This window comes from Anopheles funestus, chromosome 3RL (assembly GCF_943734845.2).
Source record: "Anopheles funestus chromosome 3RL, idAnoFuneDA-416_04, whole genome shotgun sequence".
Taxonomy (NCBI): domain Eukaryota; kingdom Metazoa; phylum Arthropoda; class Insecta; order Diptera; family Culicidae; genus Anopheles; species Anopheles funestus.
Window position 1 is genome coordinate 36943361 of NC_064599.1, and position 18506 is coordinate 36961866.

The following is an 18506-nucleotide window of genomic DNA, read 5'->3' on the forward strand; positions in this document are numbered from 1 at the left end:
GTAAACATTTTGTTAATGTAAAATTTTTGAAAATTTTTATGCAGAATAAACATTTTAAGAATCAGTATGTGATGTTAAAAAGTAGTTTTAATCGTGAATTAATTCTTAAAATTATGTACTTTTGAGGACTTCATACCATATCTCAAGATTGATTAATATCCGTAGGTTCTAGAATTCATGGTTCTATATTGTATGTATGTATGTATTGTATATTGTTTATTTCATTGCTAATGCTAGTTTTCATTTTTAAATTCATATTGATACCGGTTTTTAGTTTTCTAACCTTAACACAATAATTATTAATCTGTATTTATCATTAACATTTTTGAGACGTTGACTATAGATTTTTGAGTTTTACCATAGGGAAAAATTGACAAAAAAACCCAGGATTGTTTTGTTTTTAGAAATTAGCTTATTCCCTACTTATTATCATTATTTAAAATAGTTTTATATTCCTGTAACTTAACTACTGTCATATCATAAATTTAGTCTATTTACTATTCTTAAAGGGCTAGTAGTACATTTTTCTTTATATGAGTTCAGAGTTTTTGTGATGAATTCGGTGATGTATGGTAATTTCGTTTTTGTGTGTATGTCCGATGTACTATGCCAAGGAGGTAAGTTCAATATACGCTTCAGACATTTGTTTTGTTGCACTTGCAATTTTTTAATATGGCTCGCTGCACTGTTTGCCCAGACGGGTGACGCATAAAGCACAACTGGTCTTACGACGGTTTTATATAGCAATATTTGGTTTCTTAAACTTAACTTAGACTTTCTGTTTATAAAGCAATAAATTGATCTTAGTACTTTTTCCCCGGAGTTTAATTTGATTTCAATGTGTCTTTTGAATGTTAAACGTTTGTCTAACGTGACACCTAGGTATTTTACATCATTGCTCCAAGCAATATCCGTGTTATTTATCTTCAATTTACAATTTGGAATCTTATTAGCGCTAGTGCATCTCGTAAAATATATGGCCTCAGTCTTGTTATCATTTATTTTTAGCTTCCATTTTTTGCAGTATGTAGCATATTTAGCTATTCCTCTATTTAAATTGTTAATAACAGTAGTAGGACGTCTGGCAGAAGAACTAATGGCAAAATCATCAGCAAAGGCATATCTTTTTGTTGATGTCATTTTGGGGATGTCAGCTGTATAGATGTTGAATAATATCGGGGATAATACGCTCCCTTGTGGTACCCCAGCTAGCGGCGTAAATGGTTCGGAAAAGTTGGAGTTTATATTTACTGAGCATGTGCGGTTATTAAGAAAAGAATGTATCATTAAGATTGTTTTGGGTGGAAAATTCAAGCTAATTAATTTGTATATCATACCACGGTGCCAAACTGTGTCAAATGCTTTTTCCAGGTCTAATAATACTAGGCCTGTTGATTTTTTTATGTTACGATTTGACCTTATAGTGTTAGTAAGCCTTTGTAATTGGTTGATGGTTGAAAGTCCTCGTTGAAAACCGAACTGGTATTGGGGCAGTATGTTGTTTTTATATACATGATTCGTTATTTGTTTTTCTAATAATTTTTCAAGGATTTTGCCAAGACAGCTTAATAAACTGATGGGTCTATAACTATCGGGTTTGCTAGGATCTTTGTTAGGTTTGGCAATTGGGATAAGTTTAGCTTTTTTCCAAGCCGTGGGAAAGTAATTGAGTTTGGCACAACAGTTAAATATGAATGTTAGATATATAATACCCTTTTTAGGCAACTTTTTTAACGAACGATTATTTACAAGATCAAGTCCTTTTGATTTTTTTGTTTTAAGGTTAGATATTATCTTTTTAATTTGTTTAGGTTTGTAAGTGATTCTTGCATCATTGTTAGTGTGTGTTTTATAATATCTTAAGAATTTGCTTACTACATTTTCAACCTTGTTGTTTAAAGAGCTGACATCATTATAGGTAGTATTATTAGCTTTTTGAAATTGTTTTTTAAGTGCTTCACCTTTTTCGTTATCAGTTGATAGTAGGTTATTGTTTTGCTTCAGAGAAGGTAAGTTCATCGAATTGCCTTTCATAATTTTGATGAATTTCCATAGCCTAGTGTTCTGTGGTCCGACATTCATTTTCTTAAGGTTTTCCGCCCATGCTGAGTTTCGAATTAGTTTTATGTCATATTTAATTTCCTCGGTCATTCTATTATAATATGTTTTCAGGGTTAAGTTGCGCCTATCTCTTTGCCATTGACGCCTAACTATGTTTCTTTTTTTGATTTTGGACAATATGTAGGTCGGAAGGATTATTCTGTATTTGTCAGGAATGCTTAATGGAACATATTTGTTGTGGGCTATGTTGATTGTACCGGTCAAGTAATTTATCATAATGTCGATTTGAGATTCGTGTTTAATATTATTTAAATTAAGTTCGGTTAAATGTAGTCTGCTATCAATGAATGTTTGATAACCAGACCAATTTGCCATAGCGTAATTTGGTATGCCTTGTGATGTTCTAGTATTTATGCTGTTAGTCGTTATTTCGAAATATACAGGTAGGTGATCGGAGTCAAAGTTGGTGAACACCTTAGGTTCTGATAATTCATGAAGACCATTTGTCATAACCAGGTCTAAAATAGAGGGAGAGCGATTTGGATCATTTGGGACGTATGTTGGGTTTACAGGGTTTAGGATGATAAAATTCCTTTTTTGAATTTCTTCAAAGAGGGTTTTACCCATCCTGTTGGACCTTACGCAATTCCAAAGCTGATGTCGGGCATTAAAGTCGCCGCAAATTACATAACTATCACGAATATTGCTCAGAGCTCTGATGTCATGTCTAAAGCTATAAGTATCAGTGTTGCCACCTGGGTTGTAAATTGACACAATATTAATTAAGCCTCGATCTGTTGGTACGGATATTCCTATCGCTTCGATTATTGTTAATTTAGGTAGTTTAAGTGCAACACAGTTAATTTTCTTACAAATTATTATTGCAACCCCACCTTTTTCTCCCGGGTACCTATCTAACCTTAGTATTTTGAAATCTGGGTGTGAAAAACGTATATTTGGTTTCAAAAAAGTTTCACTTATCGCAGCAATGTCAATTTTTTTTGATTTTAAGAAATTAAATAGTTCAATACTTTTGTTTAGAATACCATTAGCATTCCAATATAAGACTTTAAGCTTCACCTTATTTCCCATTTGGAAAACAATACTTAGCAGTTATCTGTACAATTACAGATATTAGGTCTTTTTTTGAGCTACACTTGCTCAGATTGATGTACACATCTTCTACTATCTGCCCTATTTCGCTTAGATCGATGTTGAGGTCAAACTGTCGGGTTTGAGTTTGGGTCTTCAGGGCATTGCTGTAATTCATAGCATGCGGTATAGGCTTTGGAACTTTTTCCAAGCACGGGAAGTTAGTTTGCTCGAAACTAAATTGGGCTGTTTTTGGTCTAATAGTTTTAGTTCTACTAACCGTTGCTCGTGTTGGACACCCTTGGAAATTGGCAGTGTGGTGGTCACCGCAGTTCGCACAGCGTAGCTTAGAAGGTGTAATCTTACCATCCGGACTTGTGGTCGTTAGGCTCAATGGACACGATTTCGAAATGTGCGTACCGGCACATTTGACGCACACGGGTTTAAGGTGGCAATTTGCATCGCCATGTCCAAACTTCTGGCAATTTTTGCACTGGATCGGTCCGTTTGATGAAGCGTAATATTCAAAGTAAACGCGATGATGGTTCACTGCACGAATGTTTCTTAGTTCACTGAGGGTTACAGACCCTTTGGGGAAGTGGAGCAAATATAACATTTGATCATCGAACTTCTTTTTTTTAATATGAAGTTTTTTAATTGCCTGTGGTTTTACATTTAACTCTTCTAGGTAAGATTGAATGTCTTCGATTGGGTAGTCGGGTAAGCCAAACAGGACAATCTTTGTCGTTTTCTCTTCGTTCAGCAAATGTGTGTAAAATTGCGTGCTCGTGCGTTTGAATTCCTCTACCACTTTACGGAAGTCCGCGGTGTTTGTTGTAGTAACTACTATCCCTTTTGTAGTAATATTTGTGGTGTAATGCACGACACTAACAGATGTAATTTTACGATGTACATCTCCTACTGATGTACCGCATACAATGATCGGTGGGACGCGGTCCACTTTACGTGGTTTGACTGTGGTCGCGTTGCGCGGGATTTCTTCGGTATCACTGAGGAGCTCGTATTCGTTGCAGGTTGGCACCGCTGCAATGTTATTCACGTTTCCCAAATCCAGGGAGGCTTTACGAGGCCTACCTCGTTGTTTTTTGACTCGGTCCATGTCGCTGGACCGAGAAGGTGATCGCTTTCTGGTCGTCTCCAATACGTGTAATACAGTTGTCACTAATACTTGTTAATTATTCCCTTTTAATCTGATCAATACCCGAAGCAAAACACGTCCGTACTGGTCGGTAGCTCGAGGTGGAAATGGTTCTATATTCATGGTTGTGTTTTTGCAATGAAATATTTTATACATTCGAAGTACTTCGTTTACTACTAGCCTTCAATTTGAAAAGACGAAATCAGATGTATTTTTCTTATTTGTTAGGGTATTAGTCAAACTTATAATTTCAAGAATTTATTAAATTTTAAAAACAAGCACACAACATTTTGTTCATTCCATTAAATATTATTCCCTTTGTAACAAAGGTATTCAAATAGAAGGAATTGAACGATTATTGAACACCTTTTCAAAATTTTATAAATTCCAAAAACTCCAGCATAACTTTAAACAATGTCGACTGAAAGCTGAAACTGCTGAGGTACAAAACAACACAAACACTTTTGAAGTCAGGAAGACGATAGTTATCCAATGATTACTAGGTACACAGCTTTTGCACTCGCTCTCACTCTCACCAACTGCATTTTGGATGCAACGCACAGACCGGACAACAAAATTGCACCACTGAACGGCCGCTGCGTTCAATGCAACAAATTATACACCACTAACCCGCTGACACAAAACACGAAGCAAAAGGAAGAAAACCGTTCAAAAATTCATAGTCCATCATTTGTAGTCCGTCCCCCGGGCAACATTCCCGCTTCACCCGTCGGACGAGTTTTCCGAAATGGCCCAGGAAAGGAGTTTCAAGTTACAAAATGACAGCTCAACTAATCCAGCCGCAGTGTGGTGTGGCTGTTTCGGTGGAGGAGGGGTGATACCCAATGGCGCTGTCTTTGGCCAGTTTGGAAAAGCCGGGCGAAAGGTTGAATTATTAAACCAACTACTAAATAGTCTACGCGCGCGACATCGCGTGGAACGATCGTGCAGCGTATTATTTCTTGTAAATGTCACCCACCAAGAAGACAGGCGCTGTTGGTGGGTTGTTTCCGTTTTTTTTCTATTTGCTTCTGTTTCAACTCCTGTTTTCATGGTCCACCTTATCTCCCCTGCCTGTTTCAGGATCGTACACGATGCTGTTGTGGTCGTTTAGAACGATTATTTATTCAACAGACAATTAACGGACAGGAACGATCAACAATTTAATTAACGGGTTGCTGTCACCTTTCCGTTTTCCCACCATGCCCGATTTCACTCACCGTTCCGGCGCCAAAAAGGGATGATTGGAAGCAACTTGTTCTTGAGGTATCTTTCTGAGGTTTCGCTCAGGGCAAAAAAAAATGCACACCCAATGGAACGAATTTTAATTTTCCTAATGACGCAGTGACCCGCAGTAGCCAGTTAGTACTGGTGGATGTAAACTTCACGCTGGTTGCTGGTTCTGGTCAGAAACGCACTATATGCACCACGGTCCGTGGTCTGAAGTTGGGCGGAAAAGGTCTTCTCTAACAAGTGGTGTTGTTTAACAGGATAACGGCGGCAGCGACCACCATTTTGGTGAAGTTTGCAAAAGTTTGCGTGTCAGGCACTCATTCTTTGCAGTCGCTTGCTACCGTTCGCTACTTCCTACTGCTACTAAAGTGGAGCTGTTATTTTTCCTGCGGGATGTGTTTGAGCACAAGGTTTTGCTTCTACGTTTCTAATGTTTCCTGTTCTTCTGCCGCTAGGGCTTTTTTTCTCCACAAACCCATTCCCCATTATTGCAAAGCCAGCGTGACAGTTGGCGGTTGGAAGTCGGAACCATTGTCAGAACATATCCTGAGCAGCTTGCTTTGGCTCCGTTTTTCCTCTGTGAAAAACCGTACCGTGGCTGCCCAATAATTCGTAGCGTAGTGCAGCTGCATTTCCACAAACGAAGTGAACAAAACGAAGCGTTTTTGGTTCCATGACGAAGGCTGTTAGTTTGTTGCACGAAACCAACCGAAACTGTAACGGGAAAGGTACGTCCTTTCGTGTGCTGCCCTGCTGTGTGAATTGGGTAACATTACGTCGTGCTGTTGGCAAACAGAAATGTACACACTTTACAAAAAAAGAAGAGTGGTACGATCAGTGTTACGATCGTTTTAGGATATACATTACAATCACTTTTCCTCTGGGAGGAATCATCCCTAAGGGCCGATTGCCGGTGCAGCATTCATCGTCGGGCTCGCACCGACTAGCTAACTGCAGCTAAGGATGCAACCGCTGCCGAGTCGCGTATGGCTTTTGCTGGCATTATTTTATTTATTTACCCTTTCTTCCCCCGTCCTGCGTGCCATCGTAGCCATTCTTGTTGCTTGCTGCCACGATGGGTTGGTTTTTAATTTTCCCGAATGTGCACTTCCCGTGAGAAGCACAAATAAAGAGAAGTGAAAATGGATTCAGCAGTGGAAATGTAAAATGACAGGTTACGATCGCTACCCGGTTATGTTGAAGGTAGCCGGTAAACATCTTGGTGCAATTTATTTTATGGAAGGCATTTCACGATTGCATTTAATCGGTGACAGATGAAATGGGCCAGCCAGGTAGTTGCACCTGTACAAGAGTTTGTTTTTTTTCACAACGCGATGAGAAAGAAGTAAAATCATTGACTAGGAAAATGATCTTTTAAACTATATTGTTTATGAAAATAATACTTTCGCGGCTTGTTAAATATGCTCAGATATTTATCGTTTGCTTTTATTTTTAATGTGCTTTTCATGAAAGTATTTATTCTTAAATTGATAATCATATCAGTTAAGAAGAATAGTTTACTAGTTTGTTTTGCACATTGCATTTATTTAGGCATAACGTAAATAGGTAGATCCGTACAGTAAATAGTGCAGTGATATGGATTAAGTACAATTGTGCATTTATTTTTGTTATGTAATTAATGAAATTCATGGCTTAAAAATGTGTAAATCATGTATAATGTTTAGTACTACTGTGAAATATATTGTTTTTATTTATTGAATTAAAACTTTCTGAATGACAATCATTGTTCCAAAATTTGTTATTCTTTTAAATTTCTACTTTGCTTCGTTATGCAGGCAGAAAAAAGCTTTTCTAAAAAGTAAAGTTACTGATAACACAACGGCACAAAGCATGCACAGGAAAACTTGGCCACGTCCCTTCCGTTTTGCAATGATTTATGACCAACTCTCCCTTTAAGTGCTTTCATCACTGTGCGCGAAAATGGTTAAACAATTTCCCGAAAAAACCAAGGCCATTCCTTCCTGCTGCGTTGGTGATTGCATGGAGCTTTCAGCAAAAAAAAAAATGGCGCACAAAAGGAAAAGAGCAACATTGTAGCCAGTCTTTCCTCTGTTACCACCATGTAATCCCGTACCGTGGCGCTTTAACACACTGGGAAAGCTCACTAGCACAACGCTGGCAGGAGGCACAGCGTAACAGCAAACCTCGAACGAATGTACTCTTGTGCAATAATAATGCTCTCGTTCGAAAAAAAAGGATCGACGAAATAGTCGGTGTGTATTTCTGTGTGTGACGGAAAGGCCAGTTAATAGAGTTATTGCATCGGAAGGTGATTTATGCGTTAACGCTGCGTTGCCTGTCGAAGATGACCGTAATGGAGTCGCGTGATTTCGACAGTGAAAAGGAAAAAGATTGGTTGTTCACTGTTGGTGCGAACCAATAATCAGGAAGGAAGTAAGGTTGTGCGGAATGTTTCTTTTGTGTGCATTTTTTCTTTCTTTTGCTAGAGGTCGGACAATATCAAAGGCAAAAGCATGACCCAACCAAGCGTGGACTAATCACGAGTTTCTGCGCCGTACGTTGTTCTTTGCTTTTGGGCTTGATTCTTCTTTTTGCCTTCTCTTGATTGATACATCCTAACACTCATTCGGTGCGTAACAAATATAGATAACCTATGGAAGAACTAATTTCGTATGATTAGCATCGTCGATCACAAATCTCTTCGCTGTGGTGTGCTCCATTCGATACCATCCGGTAGCGGCAGGTAACGTTTTAATGGTTCACCGTGTGCTAAGCAACCACTAGAAATGGGGCGTTGATGGGGTGGGCGATTTTGGCCAGCAAACTTTTCTCGGTGTAATAAAGGTGAGTAATGGATATTGGTTTTCTGCGCGAACATTGCACCCCGGGGTCGTTGGTCAGGATGGTCACACGGTGTGTGAAGATTTATCACATCACAACAGTGAGGATCGATCGCGAAAAAACCGTCCCAGATAACTAACCGGTGATGTGTTATTCATTACACAACTCAAGATGGTCGGTTACCCGGCGCCGATACATTAAGGAGTTGGTGAAAATTATGTAACGAAAAATCCAAACGAGAGGATACGCAACCCAAAAATTATCTATCGCAATTGCTGTGCCCGTAGCTGAATGAAAGGAAAGACATCACATAAGTCATTCGAACAGTATCCAAATAGCTATATCGGGAACACGTTGCGGACCATTTCAGCTAGTGTTTTATGTGCACCAACTTTTTTATTCGACTGGTAAAGTGTTCTTTCACGTTATCCCCGCTCCTAAAATGCACGGTAGACTATTTTTATTGCAATTACCCATTTGCGAATGAGTTTTTGCTCTGTTTCAGAAGGTTAAGAGGCAATCATGCCGTTGAAGAAAGGTTCCTGTTTTTCATCGTTTCCCGTCTCGATAAAAAGTCTTAGAAGATTTGTTTTTGTTTCGGACTGAAAGTGTGTTCCACACGACTAAAAAGGGAGTCTAAAAAACTACGATAAAAAAAAATCTGCAACCAGCCACCGGAACAATGTGGTGGATGAAGAACACAGGAGGATAACCGGCATCAAGATCGAAACACCCCTTCAAAGCAAAGTGTGCAGTCAACCGACTCGACCGAAATTTATTGAAATAGTTTTGCTCTTTACGGACTGTAAATATTGTCTCGGAGAGATTTGATATGCTTCGCAATTTTTACTTGAATACTACTATGATATGCATGTCCTTATTAGCTGAATACTATTTTTGAAAGAAAATTTGAACTTTGAAGATTATTTTATTGATTGATACTAAATTCGCTTACAAAAATAGCTAATATTCGATACGATTTTATAAATGCTAATTTTAAAACATTTTTACGCTAAACTAAAGAAAGAAAAAAAAAATCCTCAGAAAACAACCACAAAAAATCTATTCCAACAGGGAAGCAATTCTTCTCTGCCTTGGCATTATTTTACGCTCCGCATGCAAAGGCCTGCTTCTGCCTGTCAGACAATTTCACTGCCTTCAATTTTACCTCGGCAAAAACCCACACCGGAAAGTGGAAACATCTCTTCCGGATAAGCCTTCTCAATATTTTCCTTGGCACCTTGCACAACCTTTTCGGCTGCAAAAACGAACGACGAGATCCTTATGGTACATGTGTAACCTAATGTTAAACTAAATCGTACTGATAGGAAGGGAATGGAACAATCCTTGCTGGGTGCGTTCGTTTTCTGGCCGGCGCTCGGAAAGGGTAGAAAAAAAAAATAGAAGAAGCGCCGACACGCTCCGTGGCTGGGACCATTTGTGAACTGCCAATAAGATTTATGCGTCTCTTGGTTTACGTTCGTTCCGACATGTTCCTTATGAGAATTGGTGGGAGAAAGTAGCTAGAAGGTTGGGAAGATAGATCCTTTGATGAAAAAAGCGTTTTTCTTTTATTCTTTTTCCTTTCCTCTTTCGCTACTCAACCATCCCCCAAACGCACCAATAAACTCAGGCTTCGTCGAAAAAAGACATTCCACATCAGCTACCAGGCGCCTCCATTTAGAGACTGTTCGATGGAATTGGAAGCTTCCCGCCGATTGATTGCCGGGAAGTGGGACAAAGGGTGTAGACCATTTCGTTAGCGAAGGGGTTTTGAGTCACTTGTTTTTTTTTGCGCTACTACACCAATTCCCGCTGATAGCATCGTTTGCTGCGCCGTTCCAGGGAGCAAGTGCCAATGTCATAACAGTGCGAGACAGAAGAACAATACACAAAAAAGGAACATCCGGGTGCTATCTCCGGTGGTGGTTACCATTGCTGCTGCCTATAATTAGACGCCGGATGTGTGATTTATTCAGCACCATTTATTTTATCTTCATCAAGCATAAAAATGTGACACGGAATCGATTCGCACATCGGTCCCCCCAAACGTGCACCAGAGCTACGGCGGTTCAGAGCAACGGTCGATGATGTGATGGGCCATGGCACGCTCACTTCCCCGTTTCCTTTCTCACGTGATGGAGGTGTTTTGTTAACAGATTTCAGTCACGATCCGTACATGCCGCACCACATCACTCCATTACGCGCGTGGCGATACACTCGAACAAAAGCCATACAACGGGCCCGCTCTCGGTAACGGCAATGCGCACACCGTACACGGTTCCAAAACCGCAATTGGAAAATGATTAATGGGGAATCTATTGAAATGGAGTTGATTTATGCGCTGGTTTGATGGTCTCCAGTGTACCCGGCAAGTGGAAGGATGCAGGTGGCAGAGTTGAATGGATGGCAGACAACTCCTTCTCGGCGATGATCAATTGGCTGGGAAAGGAAACAGTTTCCTAGTGCACGAACCCATCGCAATGGGAAGCCCTGAAACGAGGTCAAGCTGGAAACTTCAAGTCTATATCAGGGTGCTCAGGTGTGACAGCACCCAGTCAAAATGATCCATCCGTTTCGATGTGTCTTGGTGGGTGAATATGTTCTATGGTTTTACGGAATTGAAATGGGTGCGGAACCAGGGTTGCGGTAGGGCAGAAAAAGAGCTTCATGTTGAACATCGATAAACATCATCTTCATCGGAAGCATCGACCCGGGGTTCGTACCTTTGGGCAGGGCGTGTTTTCTTTACCTCCCGGTTCAAAGTATAACCGTCACCTCAATTGAGACAAATGATCATGAACTTTTGCACCGTACGCGTGTTGCTGGACGCCACTTGACATTCACGATCGATTTACTTGATGTTGACTTTTACCACGTTAACTGTTTGGGTCTTGCCAGAACACTTTGAAACTGGAATATGGAGAATATGGTATTTCTATGAAAATTAAAAAAAATTGAGATTTTGGTAATTGAAATACTTAATTAATGCCATTTAGGGGCGGCCCGGTGGTGTATGTGATAAACGACGCCGGCCCACGCGGCAGGACTGGGGTTCAAATCCGATCCGGACCGTCTCCCCGTAGCAAGGACTGATTATCCGGCTACATGGTAAAAATAAGTCTAGTAAGCCAGAAATGGCCGGCGTGACCTGTAAGGTCACTTAGTAAGTAAACTTTACTTATGGAATATGAATACTTCAATTCTAGCTCTTGTAAGTCTTTTACGCGCAATTCTAAACCGAATGAAAGGTTACACTTCTTCACTAATAACTAGTAATTGTGCCAAGCACATAATTATAACAGGAACTAAAATATTTCAAGATCATCGTGTCAACATTGAAATTGACCTTTGATTTTGAACTTGTTTGAAAGCGGATGAGTGGAAAATTGCTAACCAATGTTAACATCACTTTTATTTCCCTAATGTGGTCAAAATATTTTTATATATCCCCACTTGTTTTCCCAGAATTGTCCACCATTTTATCTGATTACTTTTTTGTAAACCAAAGTTTCACATACAACAGATTTTTTTTGTACCAAATAACAACTCAATACCACCAAAGACAATATCAAAAGTTCGGCCCTCATATGTGAAAATCGGCTCTCATGTGTGTTCCATTTCTTGGACCATCGTTTGAATCGAATATATCCGATTCAATATGTGAACTTTTCCCTACACAGTGAACAGTTCCAACTGTTGGCACTAGAGTCCTTCAGGGATTTGACGCTTAAAACCGTTTTAGTGCAAAATAAAAAATAAAATGATAGCTTCAAACTGGCGGAATTTTTGGCTACCGTACGGTATAGCGTGGTGGTGCAATAAATTGTTGACGAGAAGCTCCCGCATTGCGTGGAATTCGCCGTGATGTTCCCGCGGGTTCCATATTGCGTATTAGCTTTCGTTGAGCTTCTTGTTCGATCTGGCGGCACCACCACCGTAGGGACTGGAACAGTCCATCAACTTGCTAAAAAGGCCGATGAGTGGCAAGTTGGCAGCGGTTCGTTGTGATGTTTTACTGTGAAATAATTTATTTTTCCCTCGTCGTTACCCTATCGCACGGATCGATCACTCCTGTCCTGTTGCTTATCTTGCCATTTTGGGTAGAATCCATCGTCCGGGTAGCTTTTAGCAGTCGTCCGTACGGATGTGGGTATTAAATTATAAAAATATGAAAATCGAACCAAATGCGCTCGAAAAATAAACGAAAAAAAACGCTTTCCAGAATGGTACGTGATCATGCCGTGCCTGAAAATCGAATTGCTGAAAGTTGCTGAAAGTTTTACGCACCTCGAGATTGGGTAGATATCCGGTGCAAGCGAATGGGTGGGGCCAAAACGATTGAAATAAAGCATTTTCATCACCTGATTTTGCTACCAACAACGAACGGAGAAGGAAGGAATTTTTGCTCGATTGGAAACACTTTGAAAGTTGGGTTGTTGTTAAAAGCATTTTTATTGCCCTGTTCGTAGCTATCTGAGAATGGTAATTTTAGAGTGTTTTGGTATGGTAAGAAGGTATTGAAATAAAATTTAATGAAGGGACTATATACACAACAGAGAAAAAAATGTTACTTGAAAACTTTATTGTTTTAACGATTTTGCTAAATAAAATATGTTTGATTCACTGGAAAAGACTCAAAAAGCGATAAAATGGTTGCAGCATTTTACATCAAAAATGTTTGAAGATTAATACAAATTAAAATGATAAAATTTTTTAAAACTTTTTTTTTCTCAAGTTTTCATATTTATAAATCCTAAAACACATTTTTGTTTCTGCAAGTACCATGAAAAATATAAAAAGTTTATTAATGTCAATCAGTCAATTATCAATTTAAAATAACCAAGTATATCAATCAACTCTCGATTTTTTTTTTAATTAAAGCGAAACCATATTGCACAGGTAATATGATAACAATATTTGAATGTTGACCGTGTTTGAGTGTTCGACAAAATCAATTTAAATTTACGTTCTCGCTTGATCGTTCCAATCATTTTTACCTAATTTTACCGACCCGAAAATTACCCAAAAAAAAAACGCAAATGAAAATCATCCGTCAACCAAGCGCAAAATTCAAAACTGTATTCAATTGAGCTCGTTGTTCGAAGCAGAAGCAAAACACAAAAAAAGGAATCCTCCGACCAGTCCACTCGAGAAAGGTATTTGCCAAAATCGGATAGAATAAAAAGAAAACATTCAAGCATTAAATAAACGCTCTCAAACATTCATCCATCAAGGCTGTATTTATGGTACGCAGTTTTGCATACATTCGCTTTTCACTCTGCTTTATCCATCGATTTGAAGCTGGTTCGTTCTGTTTGCTGATTTTCCTTTTTTTGTATTCATACTTTATTTTACTTCCATTGCAATCCTTAGCAATGTACAAGCTGCCCGTAACGCAATACTCACCATGGCGCGCATATCGATCATTTAGATAAACCCAATATATTCATTGGGTCACAAAGTGCTTGCCAAAAACGAGTGCAAGCTTCCAAAAAACGTGCCTGATAGTACTAAAAAGGAGGGAGGCTAAAGAAATGAAGAAAAAAAAAAAGAAAACTGAAACAGCAAATCCAAAATGCTTTGCCTAGGGTCCGTCCGACCGAGCATAAAAATGCGTTCAAGCAATCGAATCAAAAATAGGTTCACTTTCGCTCACGTTCCGTTGGTTGTGCTTGGAATGTAGCGGCGTGTTTTTTGGATGTTTTTTTTTTGCATCAATTCGACCGATTTTCCACTTTTTCCCTGAGCCTTGCCTTTTTCCTCCGCAGACGATCAAATGTACGACGGCTTTTCTCCCTTGATGCAGTCTCGAAATGCTGCTCCGCAAAACGCATGGCCTCGTGCAGACAGAATGTAAACATACAGACCATTACCGAAACTGTTTGGCGAGGGAAGGTAAGGGACACGGCCAGCTATATAGGTGAGATGCAAACGTCCACCCACTTTCTTTCTTCTTCCCTCGGTACCATTGCTTAAACGACAAAAAGTAGCATAAAACGTTGGTTGAATGAATACATTTGCATGGAAAATCAAATATTTCTTCGCTTTTCTGCCATTCGTTGTTTCGCCTTTCTCTGTTGAGGCGTGTGTGTGTGTGTGCGCGAGCTTTTGTTTCGTTCTAAGTTCCTTCGGTTTCTTTGCAACAGATTTGGGTGCTTTTCTGGTAAAGATTTGCTCTCTTTCACACTCCTTTTTGAAGCTCGAACAAAACTGTAACCATTCACGAGATGGAGATGATGGAGGCTGGCAAACAGTAGCTTATGCACACGTACAATACGCTACAGGCAAACGTACACAGAAAAGCTTATGCTGGATGGATGCAAATGGATACAACAAACAAACACACACACATACATACAGATACAGATTTACCAAAAATCTTAACAAGCAAAAAAAAACACACACACACACCAACCGAAAACAGACGAAAAAACGGAAATGAAATCCCTGGCAGCCTTTAAATCCTAACCCGAAAACAAAGCAACGCCAAATCCCAAACAAAGCCAGTCCTGTCGTATTTTCTCTCCGCTCGAAAGATGCCCTTGTCTCAAACTGCGTTCGTGCTTTATTTTAGCCCCACCATTTCCCAAAAAGCCCCATTCCGGACCGTTGCCTTTTTGTCCACGATAATTTGGTCCGGAGAAGTGAAAACAGGAGGAAAAAAAACAACAATCCATTCCATTCTAGTGCCAGTGTCTCCCAGTGCTTTTGTCTTAAAACTGTATATGTGATATTTGTGTATGTGTGTGTGTGTGCTTTATTCTATCATCCTTCTATTCTTCTTTCCTGCTTGCAGATCACGTACGGGAGTTCCAGTGCGGCAAATTCTACTACCGAACATTCTACATGGATGAGGACCGGGACACGCTGTACGTCGGTGCCATGTAAGTATACGACCGTGCAACAGTTGAAGCTTTGCCGTTTGCCGACTGTTACGAGACGCAAGGGCGGTTGATTATTGTTTGATTTTTATCGCAGGATTAGCTGGGAATAAATCGAATCCCGGCCAATCAGACACAAGAATCGAGCTGTAAAGTTGGTGGAATCGTAAGAAGCAAGGGAACGGGCAGGAACTTGTACGGTCGACAATGCGAATAGATGGATGTCGACGTGATCTGTGATAAATGGTTTCGGTTGTTAATTTGTTCGCAAATGACTTACGATGACATGGATGTTTGGTGAATGTGTTTGGAATTTGAAATGCATCTATCGGCGGCATTTACATCGATGGTGTATGGAGTTAAAGACTTTCTTGAATTGAAATGGGCATTGAAGCTTTTGATCAAATTGAGAACGAATAGTAGCTGATCATATGAATAATCAATACAGTATATTATTGAACTTCATTTGAATCTAGTGGTTTAGCTGAAAGATAATGACGATAAGTCCTACCCCTACTCCATCACAGGTTAGCATTATGTAAACGATATTGTTTTTTCAAACCGAAATGCATTAGTTCATAAAGAAACGGTAAAGTATATGAATATCTCTAAGTCTGATTGGACTGATTGGATAAAATAGATCAAGCATGATAGAATTATGAAAATCATCAACTTAATAAAACCAGGATTTGTCACGGTTGTTTATCAATGAAAATGGGAAAACCCTCATATCAGTCCGTCTAGACAGCTAGACCTGAAAGCGATTGCTACCAACATTGGCTAACGAGCTCACAAAGACTACGAACGAGAAAGCAAAATATTTATAAAGATCTTTCAAAGATCAAGATGTCATCAATTTACCCAATTGATAAGAAATACTTTCAACCTTCATCGCAGAACTTAGCTGCTTCTCTAAGTTTTTCTCATGAAACTATATTATTTCCTGCGTCTTAGCTGCGTTAAGGCAGGTCCTGAAACCTGCAGCGTATTTGCGTACCAAAATAATGATTCGACCTGCTCTATGCTACTAGGAATAGCTACCAACTACTAAAGACTAGGAGTAGCTGACCAACACATAAAAGTTTGAGGTCCCTGCTGTATACTACACGAGCTTGCAGACCTTTATATCAAATTGTATCAAAGAGCAGGTTCTGCCAATTCGTCTTCTTGGTCTTTTTGAAGGACGTATTAACTCCATCACTTTATCTCTGTTAGAACCTACCACGTCTCCTCTGCCCACGTGGAAGACCTAAACGGACTTTACGGTCTGAATCGTCAGATGTCATTGTAACGACATGACCGGCCCACGGGAGCCTGGCTAGTTAAATTCGCTATACGATAATGAGTTAATCGTTTAACTCGTAATGGTCATCCTTATGGTTGCTCCTCTATTGTCCACATACGGGCTTAGAAATCGTTCTGAGCATCGTCTTCTCAAACGCGGCTAAGATGGTTTCGGCAGTTTTGGGCAAAGTCCATGTCTCAGAGACGAATGCGAGTACTGGAACTGTATAGGTTCTATATAATGCTTTCCTCGATCAGTTTCTTCTTCTTGTGTTACTACAACCACAAGAAGCCAAGAGGGCTTTCCGTAACTTTTTTTACCCTTAAACAGAATAGCCGAGTCCTATACAAACCATTAACCTCCAGAATAACAACAGATGAGCTGGACAGCTTTATTTCAGATGAAAGACTTCAGCTCAACTTGAAGAACTTATGAACTGGTGAATATTTTGGATTCATGATGAACTGTTTCGGCCGTATAAAGCGAGACTCAATCATCTAGTGTTCCTGGACCTATTGCGAATTCAACTCTTTCATTGTCAACGCCACCACGATTGCATATTTTAATTACGTTCAGTACGTAATGTTTGATAAGATACACATTTTTTGACATTTATTTCAAATCAAAAGAGCTACGAATAATCGAAGCTGTCCAACAAGGATATAGTACAAATACATAATTTTTTCACTAGCGTTACAGATTGCATCTTTAATTTATAAGAACAATTACTATACATTTGCCTAACCTAATCCCAACCGATACGTACTTATATCGCTAATTGCATAACAACCATCTTAGAATCAGCTTACATCATGCTTATCACTGCACACATGTAAATCTGCCAGCCCCAAAACCATTCAAGACCTTAATTATCGACATTGAAAGTTGATTAACATGAAACGAATCAGCACATTATCTCATCGCCTTGACATAATTTCAACCCCAAAGGCGACCGTGCGCAGTACGTCACGATAACATGCTTCCAAACCCGTCACATGCAGGCGAAAGCGAAAATCGGTGAAATGGGTACACTGCATCTGTACACAAAATTTATCCATCAAAATTAACCCATTTTATGCAGTCTCGGCACGGCGTAGATAGCGATGGCCCGTCCTGCTGCCGGGCTTAAATGACAAAAGCAAGCGATTATGCGATAATCCGATAATAATTTTCTCCATCAGCCATCACAGCCTATCGCTATTTGGCCGCATTTATCTTCCCATCGGCATCATTGTTCACCCGTGCTTGATGACGTTGACGTCGCCGGGCTCACTCTGTGTGTATGTGTGTTTGTTTCTGTGAGCGGTTAAAGGCCACAGCACTTAAGCATAATAATTCCCCAAACTCTGCCCCGAAGTTCATTGAAACAATGGATGCTGAAGGGGCAAGCGCTTTATGCTGGAAGGATTTTAGTGTGCGCGAAATGATGCAGCTGATGCGCTTGATGTACACAGCCTGTACATTTTGGCAGTTAGATGTTAGCGATCCATTTTTAGAAGCACCTTCTAATTCGATTGTCCTTTGGGGAGTGTTTCAGCAGGATAGTGTCAGAACGGGCTTTCTAAAATGTGTTTTCATCAACGCTCGGTACGCATACGGTGCGTTTCATAATGAAACAGGATCAAAGTGTTATTTTGTATTTTCGTCCCGATGGATGTTTTGTTATCATGCTTCAACCATCGACCTGGTGCTGGTGCGCTTTTCTAGCCTTGAACAAAAAAAAAAAGAAGGCACACAACTTAAGCAAAACCATCTCCTACACATCTTCTCGGGATAAAAGCAAACTGTAGCTGCAAGCAAATTGAAAGTGAAAGACAACTCATATCCTATTAAGTCGTTCCACTGATCTGCAGTTAGAAAGCACCTGCATGTGAAACCGGGAGCGACAACACCGCCATCAAGACCAACCACTTTTCTGAAAGCTTTCCGTTTCTTCGCAGCTGGTGCCGGCGGGGTTTGCGATGCGATA

General features: G+C 39.8%; 1 protein-coding gene across 3 annotated transcripts in view; it reads left to right on the forward strand.

The window, feature by feature from the left end:
- LOC125767622 (semaphorin-2A-like) overlaps positions 1-18506 on the forward strand; it is a 94408-nt gene that overhangs the window by 37228 nt on the left and 38674 nt on the right. For all 3 annotated transcript variants that reach the window (XM_049434399.1, XM_049434400.1, XM_049434401.1), the window contains one exon: positions 15168-15255. In XM_049434399.1, coding sequence (XP_049290356.1) covers positions 15168-15255 — 88 coding nt within the window. The remainder of the gene's footprint in view (positions 1-15167; positions 15256-18506) is intronic.